General features: G+C 36.9%; 2 protein-coding genes across 4 annotated transcripts; one reads left to right on the top strand and one right to left on the bottom strand.

Annotated features, from left to right (window-relative positions):
* The first annotated feature begins 277 nt into the window (after positions 1-277).
* On the top strand, positions 278-7,183 carry LOC140178080 (translocon at the outer membrane of chloroplasts 64-like). Of its 3 annotated transcripts, none has more exons than XR_011870262.1 (14): positions 326-865; positions 941-1,093; positions 1,334-1,458; positions 2,282-2,407; positions 2,776-2,958; positions 3,064-3,208; positions 3,395-3,563; positions 4,024-4,158; positions 4,475-4,675; positions 5,231-5,268; positions 5,534-5,661; positions 5,740-5,791; positions 6,161-6,230; positions 6,651-7,183. XR_011870262.1 is itself a non-coding variant. In XM_072213251.1 (14 exons), exons 2-14 carry the CDS (start codon positions 663-665, stop codon positions 6,731-6,733), a joined length of 1,773 nt encoding a protein of 590 aa, XP_072069352.1. In that variant the 5' UTR covers positions 378-551; positions 658-662; the 3' UTR covers positions 6,734-7,183. The 3 variants fall into 3 exon arrangements, 2 of the variants coding, with proteins under 2 accessions (XP_072069351.1, XP_072069352.1); XM_072213251.1 differs by lacking the exon at positions 5,231-5,268 and having other exon boundaries at positions 378-551; positions 658-865; XM_072213250.1 differs by lacking the exon at positions 5,231-5,268 and having other exon boundaries at positions 278-865.
* Positions 7,184-7,807: 624 nt separating this feature from the next.
* LOC112792098 (uncharacterized) lies at positions 7,808-10,566 on the bottom strand. The gene is made up of 5 exons (XM_025835189.2): positions 9,916-10,566; positions 9,738-9,839; positions 9,548-9,613; positions 8,926-9,004; positions 7,808-8,758 (listed from the first exon to the last, which is right to left on the bottom strand). The coding sequence occupies exons 1-5, from the start codon at positions 10,549-10,551 to the stop codon at positions 8,049-8,051; spliced, it is 1,593 nt and encodes a 530-aa protein (XP_025690974.1). The 5' UTR covers positions 10,552-10,566; the 3' UTR covers positions 7,808-8,048.
* Positions 10,567-11,359: the final 793 nt, after the last annotated feature.

Below are 11,359 nucleotides of genomic sequence, written 5' to 3' on the forward strand. Positions count from 1 at the left end.
ATAATTTAAATAATTTAAACATTAAAACAAAAGACAGTGTAAAATTTATCATATTATATATTCATTGTTATTAGATCTAATAATAGATAATATATAAAAATATTAAAAAATTATTAGAATTTATTATTTTTTGTTATTATTTTTAATTATTAATTTAATTAAATAATATATTTTAATTCATGTTTTTAATATTAATAATTAATTAATAAAAAATAATAAATTTTAATAATATTTTTATTTGGTACAGATACAAATCATCGAAGTCAGAAGAAGTAGTGAGTGGTAATTGTTTCATAACTTTATTTCCCGAGAAGACAAAGTCATTGTAAAATGTTAAGAATTAGTATAAAATATTGAGGAATACTAATTAGTAATTTGTATGATAAATTGATATTTGAAAAGAGGTTTTTACTTATATACTGGATAGGAAGAAGAGAAGAATAAGAAAGGCGGCGGATGCGAGGCGAGGGGAAGAGATAGAAGAAGAATAAAGAAGAGGAAGTAGTCCCCATTCTCATATCCACAATTCACAAATTAGTTAGGCTTGGATGGTCAGTTTGGTCACTGTTAGCATAATACGCAGCTGAATAGCTATTACTGTTAGGTTAGGCTAGGCTGGATTGCCAATCCTATCTTTGTTTGTTCCTTGTACATTAGGATTGATGGCTTCTCAATCGGCGAATGTTTGGGTGCTGCTGGGGCTGGGTATCGCCGGCATCTTGCTCCTTACCAGGAAGCTCAAGCACACTGTCAGACAGGATTTGGGCGCTTTCATTCAGAAGCTTCAGCTGCTCCCTCCGCCCCAGCCCGCTCCTCCCAAGGCTCCTCATCCTCTCACCGCCCTCACTTTCGCCCTTTCCGACCTGTATGTTTTCATTCTCTCTCTCTCTCTATCTCTCTCTCTCTCTCGACTTGACTTACATACTTGATTACTTACCAGATTTGACATAGAGGGACACGTCTCCACTTTCGGGCATCCTGATTGGGCACGCACCCATGAAGCTGCTTCTTCCACTTCTCCCGTAGTCTCCGCTCTCGTTGAAGGCGGTGCGACCTGCCTTGGTACCACTCTTGTCGATGACCTAGCATACGGGTTCGTAACGTTTCCTATTATTATGTTGCTTGTACTCTAAGTCTATGCGATTCATAACTCTAAGTCTATGCTTGGTACCACTCTTGTCGATGACTTAGCATACCACTCTTGGCCTTCCTGGGGTTATGAAATAGTAAACAACATGACATGCACTGCTGCACGGTATTGTGTGATTATAATTTCTTCCTAACATTACGCATTTGAGTGAAAACAAGTTGTTTTGGGCATCCTTATTTGCAGTATCAGTGGTGAAAATAAGCATTATGGAACGCCAACCAATCCTTCTGTGCCTGCTCGTGTACCGGGTGGATCCTCTAGTGGGGCTGCTGTGGCTGTTGCCGCCAATTTTGTGGATTTTTCATTGGGTGAGCATCTTAATGTCTTTTTCACTCCAATAGTTTTAGCATACATAGTATCTACTTCCATGACGTCAAGCAACTTTTCTGGGCACTTTGTGATTTTTGTGTGCCTGTGCCTTTGTTCCTTCTATAATATTATTTTTATGAAGGCTTGGTGCATCCCTTGCTTTTGTATTTATTCTTAGAATCAAGAATAGGGTTTTCTTAGTTGCAGTCTAGATTCATGCAGAAAGTACTTCACAAAGATGTTTAAGACATTAAAGGTTCAGACATGGTTCATGTTTGGGCTATTTTGGATTGATGGGAGTTAAGGTGTGGAGTGCAATGGATTTTAAAGGAGTGGAGTTATTATTCTACTCCATTGTTAGGACGAATTTGGGCATCCACTCTAAACACCTTAAAGGAGTGGAGTTATTATTCTACTCCGTTTGTTTGATAGCAGTTAGTTGTGAAAAAGATGATAGAATCTTGACTAGTTGTTTGTTCAGGTAACTTGACGATCTATAAAAGCTCCAGCATGAGTAGAATGGGTAGCCCAGTAGAGAGAGGTAGAGGGTGTCCAAGAAAATATTGATAAATCCATTAAGAAGTAAGTGGATTGCCTATATACGTGGCTATGATAGGAATGGTGTTGTCATTTAGTTTCAGATAATTGATCCTATCTAGCCCTAAAAGGAGGTGTTGTTGTTACCGCCTTACAGCCACTCAGGATATTTTCAATTCAAAAGTGAAAGTGTATTCCTTCTATATTTGTTATTTTTGTTTAGTATTACAATATAAGTTTTGTATAATATTGACCAATGCTGATTTATTGCACCATATCTAACAGGTATTGATACTGTTGGTGGGGTGAGAGTGCCTGCTGGGTTTTGTGGCATTCTAGGATTTCGACCTTCATATGGTGCTGTTCCTCATGTGGGAATTATACCTATTTCAACAAGTCTAGATACTATTGGTATGAATGATCCAATTATATATTATGATCTGATCTTTGAGCATGTGTATATCGGTGGCTGTTACATCTATTTATTTATTCGGAATGATTAGTATACTTTCTTGGCTGAAAGATCAACCAGACGAGAAAATATATCTTATAATCACTTTTCATTTAAACCTCATGTTCATTTATTTGTTTTTAAAATTAGTAAATTCACTTGGTTGAAAGATCAAGCAGTGGAGAAAATAAATGTTCTATTAAGGTTACTTTTTGTTTAACTTTCTTGTATAGCTACTGTCATTGTTTTGGTTTATCAATATGGATCCTTTTATTATGTCATTTCTGCATTTCTCTATTTCTTTTTAATTCTGAAATGCCCTTTACAGGTTGGTTTGCTAAGGATCCTCATATTTTGTGTCGTGTTGGTCATGTACTCTTACAAGCACCATTTGTAACTCACCGGAATCCCCGGCAGATAGTTGTAGCTGATGATTGTTTTCAGCATCTAAATGTTCCTCTTGAAAGGAGTTTGCAGGTGGTGATCAAAGCCACTGAGAAGCTTTTTGGAAGTATGTCCTGCAGGGTGTTTGCTCTTGTGTGCGTGTTGTTTTTAAGCTAAATTTTGTTGCTTATTAACTAACAGAACAATAACTTATAAACATTGGTTGTCTTAGGGCAAGTATTGAAGCACATAAATCTTGAGGACTATATAAGTGCTAAAGTTCCTAGCTTGAAGGAGCACTCTAACCAGAATACAAATGGTGAACTGAAATCTTCTTCATTAAAATTACTTGCCAACATTGCTCAATTCCTACAAAGGTTAGTTGTTTTTTTGTGACGTGAAAATACTGTTATAATTTGTAACTTTTACGGTAAGCACTTGATTAACAAGAATAAGTTGCTTTTCAATGTCGTTTGAACTTTTCATTTTCATTTGGTGTGTATTAATCACATCTGTGGAAGTCGTCAGTTATATAGTGTGATTATTATCAACCTATTGTACAGGCATGAATTCAAACTTAAGCATGATGAATGGATGAACACAGTAAACCCAGATCTTCATCCAGCTGTCTCAGCACAATTACATGGAAAGTTTGAGGTATCCGATGCAGAGATAGAAAAGTCCAAATCTGTTAGAAGTGACATGCGTGCTGCTCTAAATATGCTTTTGAAGGTAATGATTGTATCCCTCTCTGTATCCAACTTTTGTCAAGTCCTAATTTAACATAAGTTTTCGAAGTGGATTTGATCTTTAATTTGGCTGCATCTCCAAGTCCACAGTCAAATTTATCTTCAAATTCTGTTGCTATCTTACAAATTCTTATAGTGCGAAAAAAAAAGGGTACCCGATGCACAAGCATCCCGCTTTCGCTACTCAGGGTTCGGGGGAATGCCTCTCCCAAAGGGAGTGCATAATAGTGTGTGATTGTTCAAAATTAAATTTTGCTGAATTTCCGCAAACTTAGGAAAAAGGTCACTTAAAAAAACACAGATTGAGAACAGATACCATTCTAAACAAGTTACTGAATTTATAGTCCAGTCATACCAAAATCAAATTCATTTTTCTATAAAAAAGCAGTCTTGATATATTAAACATGATTGTGCCGAGTATAATTTGTTTTGATGCTTTTAAGGATGATGGAATTTTGGTGATCCCAACTGTAGCTGATCCTCCTCCAAAATTGGGTGGGAAGGAGATCCAGTCAGAGGATTATCAAAGCCGTGCATTTAGACTGCTTAGTATTGCTAGCTTGTCAGGTTGCTGTCAGGTAAAATTCTTCAGGTTTGGTTAATAAGTGCCCTTGGTGACTAGTGTACATGTTAAGGTTTCTAATGTAGAAATCTATAGTTGAAAACTAGAATGTTCCAAGTTTTCAAAGAATTTATATATAAAAAATATTTTAGAAGTTTCTATCATGAGTAACCTTAAGATGTGTTGGCACTTCCACACTTGCCAGCAAAAACCCAAATTTTTACCATGCCAAGGGAAAAAAAAATTCAAGTCATCATCTGGTGCTCTTTTTAGTCGCTTTTCTGACCATGCTATTCAACTTTTCTCTATATTCTGCTGTTTTATCCTTTCAGGTCACTATTCCACTAGGATTTTATGATAAGTGTCCTGTTTCAGTGTCCTTAATAGCTCGTCATGGTAATGATCTCTTTCTACTGGAGACTCTAGAAACCATGTATACAACTCTTCAAGAGCAGGCAGATGTTGCTTCCAAGGCTAAATCATCAAGAAATGTTGTCAGTAAGGAAGAGTCTGCTGAAATAGCAAAAGAGAAGGTATTGCTGTTATGTGAACAGAGGATATATTCAGTATTTGTTTCAATTATGGTTGTGTGATGTGATCTTTTATTTATAAATTAATGTAGTTTAGCATGTCTTTTTTTTTTAAGTTTGTGGTGTGGTTCCTATATTGCGGTGTATTTTTTATGTGATGTTGATGCATTCATATGAATATTTACAACATTCATCTACTACATATAAGATTCTCACCTATGGTTAACATCTTTAAGTGTATACCTTCCTTCTCTTCTGCCTGTATCTTGTATGGAGCCATGGAGACAATTCTACTGCAATTAATTGATGAATTTCTGATCACCGTGCTCTTAGCATTTTTCCTGTAGCACAAACTTGGTTATCAATCCGCGGAATCTTTATGATGATGCTGTATGACAGAACTATTCAAACTGAAAAGTGAACTTTTGGTTCTCCATAAATGTTGAACTCAAACTTTGATGGGAATTTAGGTGTTAACCTTGTCTATTCAAACATGTCAAACCATAAATAGTCAGAAAAGCTGAACTATCATAAAATTATTTTATATTATCTGTGTAGGTCCTCTCATCACCATGGGTAACCTCAAAATATTCTTTGTAAGCCTTCAGTCCTTAAAGAAATATCTGCAATAACTTCTGCACTTACATTTTTCAAAAGATTCTTTGTAAGCCTTAAGCCAATAAGGTGTATCTGCTATTATTTCTGTACTTGGATAAGTATATTTGATCATTGAACTGGTTGGTTTTCATAAGCAGCTCCTGGAGTTTTTATTGATCTCCTGATTCATTTTATCATTATTTCTCACTTTGTTTATGTTCTTCTCCTTAATCCCTCTTTTTTCCTCATCACTTAATGATTCAGGGAAACCAGGCCTACAAAGATAAGCAGTGGCAGAAAGCCATTGGATTTTATTCAGAAGCTATCAAACTTAGTGGCAATAATGCAACATACTACAGTAATAGGGCTCAGGCTTATCTAGAACATGGGAGGTAGCTTCTCACTCTTGCTAATTTTCTTCTCAAAATTGTATTACAAACATTTTGATGTTCTTTTCTTGGCTTATCCAGTTATCTCCAAGCTGAGGCAGACTGTACAAAAGCAATTAACCTTGACAAAAAGGTGAGTGTTTTCAGATAATGTTGAACTTGGAAGTGTATGATGTCATTGTGATTTGTGACTGATGATTTGTCGTCATAGATTATGCAAGAACTCGTAGACTTCTTGGCATATGCATGGATGACATTTTGTGGCAAAATAGAATAAGATTCTTTGTAATTCTGAAGATATTTACATTGTATATTGGGTGCATGCCATGGTTTACAAAATTTATCTACTTTGCTATGACACAAATAATTAAAGCTTCGAGAAAGAGAGATTTAGTAGCTCTGCTTCTTCATCAGTTGATACTTGCAATGAATAATTGAGCATTGAGCATGATTATCAAGCAATTTGTTGGTAACATCCCTTCAATACCTTCATTTTACACAGAATGTAAAGGCCTATTTCCGTAGAGGCACAGCTCGAGAGATGCTAGGCTACTACAAGGATGCAATTGATGGTAAGATATTTCCTCCTTCTAACATTTATGAGAACCTTGTCAATATCATTTCTTTCATCCCTTCTGACATTCATGGTAGATGTCCATTCTGGAGTATTATTTTACACATACATGTACATCATACATAAGATTGATCCCCAACCACTAGGTAGTAAATGGATTTAATTTGTTTTTATTTCTTTATTTATGTGCTTCGACTATACTTCAAGTATTTCTTTTAATTTTTTGAGATGGGTTTTAAAACATTATGTTTTGCTGAAGATTGAACCGTTCCTATGCTTGAAATTCAATGTTTGTGGTGAAATTGCATTTGAATTGTCAAATTTGTTGTAGTATTAGACAATTACATGTGTGTATGTCTAAATAAGTTTCTTGTGTTAATCCTAATTACATGTCGATAACATTAAATTTATTCTGCAGATTTTAAATATGCCCTTGTGCTTGAGCCAACGAACAAAAGGGCAGCTGCAGCTGCTGAAAGGCTGAGGAAGCTATTCCAGTAGGCTTATGGCTGTGAAATTTGAACACAAGGTCGAAGAAGGACAAAAGAGAAGGGGTTGGGGACTTGGGGGTAGGGAGTAAGTGATCTTAATGGTCTTTGTAGGGATGGACAGTAATACCCCAGAACCATTTAGGCCTTGAAATGATTGATTGGTATGCGGTCCTAGTTGCAGTGCGATAATCACACAGGAGTAATTTGATATGTGGTTTCTTGCGGAAAAAATGATGATGATTCTTTTGTTGTTCACGGCAAAGGCTAATTATAGACGTTGAAACTTGAAAACGTGTATTCTTAGGTGTTATTGACACAGTGACGTGTTATTTCTATTTGCTAGAAGGATCCCCAATTTTGACCACGGTTAATTTAGTTGTATTGTAATATAGTATCAGATATTAGTCAAGTAAGTTGGATGCTTTTTCCCAATCAATAATTCTATGTTGCTTATTGTGCATCTGCGCTCTTTTCCTTGGGTTGCATTTAGTTGGAACTGTGTGTTTGCGCCCGCCGCGGGGGGGGGGGGGGGGGGGGGCACGAGCAGTGGATACCTGATTACTTGTCCGAACCCGAATCGAACCAATTAAATTGGGTTTAACCCGAATCAAACCGATGGTTTTTGTTAGTGATTGGTTCGGGTATTAGTTTTTGGAGTACGGAATCTGAACCAACTCGTGAACTCAATCATATATTAATTAAATAAAAAAGTTGGTGTTTAATTAAAAAATTTATAATTTTATTAGACAAAGATTATTCATTATTAATATGTTTAGATTTTAATGAGTTTAGTTTTTAATGTATTTAGTCTTTAACATGTTTAGATTATTTCTATTGATGTTATTGTTGAATTTTTAAGATAAAAATTTGGTTTTTTATGAATTTTAAAGTTATCGGATACCAAATTATCCGAACTGAATCAATATGTTCTTAATTGATTTGGTTTGGTTCGGATATATATACAAAAAAATATAAATCCGAATCAAATCGAACCAATTACATTTTAATCGGTTCGGTTCTAATTTTATCTTGAATCCGAATCAAACCGACCCTCAGGCTTTGTTGGAACTTGGGACTTGGGAAGTTAATGGGTGAAAATCTTAATGAATGAATTTTAAGTATATTGTTACGTAATAGAAATCTGGAACATCAATGGCAGATTTCAACAAGGTCAGTAAGACGGTAACCTCACTGGGATTAGAAAGATGCCCGTGTTCCAGAATATATTCGTATGGAAACATTTACACAAGAGAGAAGAACTTGGAGATCGTCATCTCGTCTTAAGCTAACGTTTGCTTGGACGATCGACAAACAAAATAATCGTCTCAATCAAATGCTAGAAGCTCATCCAGCTGTTCGTCTGTCCAATGCGGAATTGTATTTTGTGGATTTGAGATCACTCTTTGTCCTTCTAAGTGGTTTTTTACCTCGGTTTCTACACCAGCAGATATATGAATCGAATTTTTTGTTAAAGAACCACCGCCTCGAGCACTGCATGCTAGGTTTAGATTGTCTCCTTCAGCTGATTTAGGTGGATTGTGCTGGCCGTTCAACTCAGTTTGGAGCCCATCACCACAGGTTACTTCTTCAGGTCGAACATTATCCTGTTTAAATAATAAGTTCTCTCTTTCGAAAACAGATTTTTGGTTTCTGTTGTTTCCATCATCAGAGTGACAGCTTGGTACAACTAAATCTTCTCCCATTTGTTTGTGAATATCTACTCCTTCTATAAACTTTGAGCCTAAGCTGAGGTTAGTCATGATTCCTTCAGTTCTTTCCTGTGGCAGAGCAAATGTATTGTCCATCATCCGTGACTCTTCATGTCTTTCTTCTGTAAGAAACCTTGAATCTAACCTATTACCAATCAAGATTCCTTCAGTTCTTTCTGGTGGTAGAGAGAATGTCTCAGCAGGCATCCTTGACTTTTCATGCCCTTCTCTTGCAACGAGCCTTGATTCTATTCTGTGATCTTCAGTTCTTTCCTTCTCTGACAGAGAGAATGTATTGCCCAGCGTCCTTGGTTCTTCATGCCTTTCTGTGGCAAAAGGCAGACAACAAATGAGCAGATATGGATTTTCTAAGACCTCAATCTTGTCAGTTAGCCATTGAAGTGAGGGGGAATCACCACTTCCGAAGGCAAAGAAGGACCAAATTAAGGAACTTGAGCTATATCACTGACATATATAAACATTAAGTAAATACCCATATCTGGTGTAGTCTGCCTCGCTGAGATAGAAGGATGAATTTGTCCTGATAGAACTCCGTTGTCATTGCAGAAAATCTGTATAGCATAAACAATCAGAAGCAACATGTAGTCATATAAATGACCTCATTCTTCAAGGAAAAAGGAATGAGTCTGGATCCAATTATCACAATCTAGTGAGTAGTGACATAACTGATTAGTTTCTTTACTCATGAAGCCAATCCATCAACATTCCGCACTAACGGAATGATATGTTGGGAGGTAAAAGTTTAATGGAGGAGATCGATAGATAAATTTAGAAATCAAACTCACCCATGAAAATTTCAACCTCATTTTTTAAGTTTCCAAACTAACTAACTCTTAGTTAAGGTACGAGTGTAAATATGGAGGTTAAACTTTTGTAGATTAGCTTTGCTATATAACTATACTTACAAGTCCAAATCCCAAGTCCCAATACCCTAAACCCAATCCATGAAATTTTCTACCCTTATATGACACATATATGAGAGAAATTTGGCTCAACTCAACGGTTGATATGTGCTGAGAAATGGAAAACCCATGTTTCTACTTACAGAGAATAAGGGATAAAAAGCTGAGGTCAAAACATAGATGATCCCATACCTTGAGTATGTTACGCAATGTTATGTTGAGATAACAAGTCGAGCGAGTGGGAGCAAATACAGCCACCTGAATTGGGGAAGGTTTTCACGCAAGCAAGGAAGCAAAAAAAGTAAAAAAGATCAATACAAATCATGAACCAGAAACGAACTCAACATGTGTAGGATTCAAAGAGCCAAGCAAAGAAATTGACCTTTTGGAGGACTACAACTGAACCAACAGTTATATCCTTCCCATATTCACTGTCGGAGAAGGTTTTATGGTGAACACTGGCACTAATTGTTCCCGTAGGGTCCTGAAATCAAAATTTAGAGACTCATATATGTGTAGGTAAAGCATGAGTTTAGTTTACGAGAAAGTAGGGGCAAAACCTTGAGGGTGACCATCATGTCTCCAAAACCATTGGGATTGCACGATTTGATAACAGCTACGATCAGAGGAACTCTCACGACATTGAGATGCTTCTTGATTGAGTTCAAAGGCGTCACAGAATCACTCTCTCTGTCCAGGGAACGAAGGAAATGGAAGGCGGAAAGCCACGCATTCGTGGTGAAATCGTGATCGCTTTCGTGGCCGTTTTGGACGACGCGGCGAATGAATTCTTGTGTGGGAAGAAGGGGCTCTTCCAGGGGAGCTCGGGATCTCCGGTGCATTATGGCGGCCTGAACGGCACCGGCAGGACCCGGAATGAGCGGTGGCGGTGGCGATGCAGAGTCGGCGTCGATTAGGGTTTGGGATTGGGATTGGTGTTGGATGGAATTGGAATCGGAATTGGAATGGGAGTGGAATCGCTTGCAAGGACGGAGAAAGGAAGAGAGATCAGAGTCGTCGACGTCAAGCTCTGCCCATGGTTCCAACTCCATTCTGTACTGACTATGTACAGCGCCAAACAGAAAATTGGTTAACGCGGGAAGCTCCAGTCTTGTGGCTGTGGTGCCTGCCAATGGACTCTTGGGCTTGGATTCAAACAAATATTTTTGGGCTTGAAGGGCTAAGATCTTCGCCATTGTCTGCCTTTTTTTCCTTTAGGCTTTCAGCATACCCTTAAATTGTTATTTCTGGCCCTTTTTTTATCCTTTTTTTTAACATGAATTATATTTAAAAAAATAATACAAATTTACGCACAGTTGTTTTTATGTAAAGTTGCTAATTAAAAATTTTTAGATAATAATTTAGTCAAATATGTCAAATTATTTAATGCTTCTCAACTAATAATTTCATATGAAAATAACTGTATGTCAAATTATTAAAAGCTTACTGTGAATAATTCTAGAAATACTATTCAAAAATATATATGGGGAGGGGGAGGGGGAGGGGGAGGGGGAGGGGATAGGAAAAAAATATTTGTACTATGCTCTTATTTTAAAATATACATTATTCATAATTCATTAAATTTATATAAGAGTAAACTATTAATTTTTACACACAAAAGTTGAAAACGCTTACACATCAATTCATAAAAAAAAAAATTACTTGTTCATACCCTGGCCCAACGATAAAGGCCCAGGTCCAAATAGAAGGCCTAACCTGAAGGGTTACGCCTAGACAGAATACCGACCTTCACATAAGAAGTCGGTATCAATCACGACTTGGTCTGAAGAAGTCGGGTAAGAGATTAGCTGGCAGATAAACACTCATTCGAATGAGTAACCGCCCCTAAAATCTCTCTAACCACTTCATAAAGCCATATCTTAACCTCCCCAAGATAATGGGGACGGTTAGCACCCTAAAGATACGGCACTACACCAACGGTGGTTATTGGCTCACCACTATAAATACACTGACACCCCTCAGGTATCTCTAAGTTCCAATACA

Source organism: Arachis hypogaea, chromosome 13, assembly GCF_003086295.3.
Source record: "Arachis hypogaea cultivar Tifrunner chromosome 13, arahy.Tifrunner.gnm2.J5K5, whole genome shotgun sequence".
NCBI lineage: Eukaryota > Viridiplantae > Streptophyta > Magnoliopsida > Fabales > Fabaceae > Arachis > Arachis hypogaea.

Excerpts from the sequence above, each read along its gene's own strand:
- LOC140178080 (XM_072213250.1), top strand. The coding sequence starts at position 663 with ATGGCTTCTCAATCGGCGAATGTTTGGGTGCTGCTGGGGCTGGGTATC. Across the intron at positions 3,209-3,394 it reads ATTGCTCAATTCCTACAAAG|GCATGAATTCAAACTTAAGC; the intron begins GTTAGTTGTTTT and ends CCTATTGTACAG. Across the intron at positions 5,662-5,739 it reads GCTTATCTAGAACATGGGAG|TTATCTCCAAGCTGAGGCAG; the intron begins GTAGCTTCTCAC and ends TGGCTTATCCAG.
- LOC112792098 (XM_025835189.2), bottom strand. The coding sequence starts at position 10,551 with ATGGCGAAGATCTTAGCCCTTCAAGCCCAAAAATATTTGTTTGAATCC. Across the intron at positions 9,614-9,737 it reads CAGTTGTAGTCCTCCAAAAG|GTGGCTGTATTTGCTCCCAC; the intron begins GTCAATTTCTTT and ends TCCCCAATTCAG. Across the intron at positions 8,759-8,925 it reads GCAGACTACACCAGATATGG|AAAGGCATGAAGAACCAAGG; the intron begins GTATTTACTTAA and ends CTTTTGCCACAG.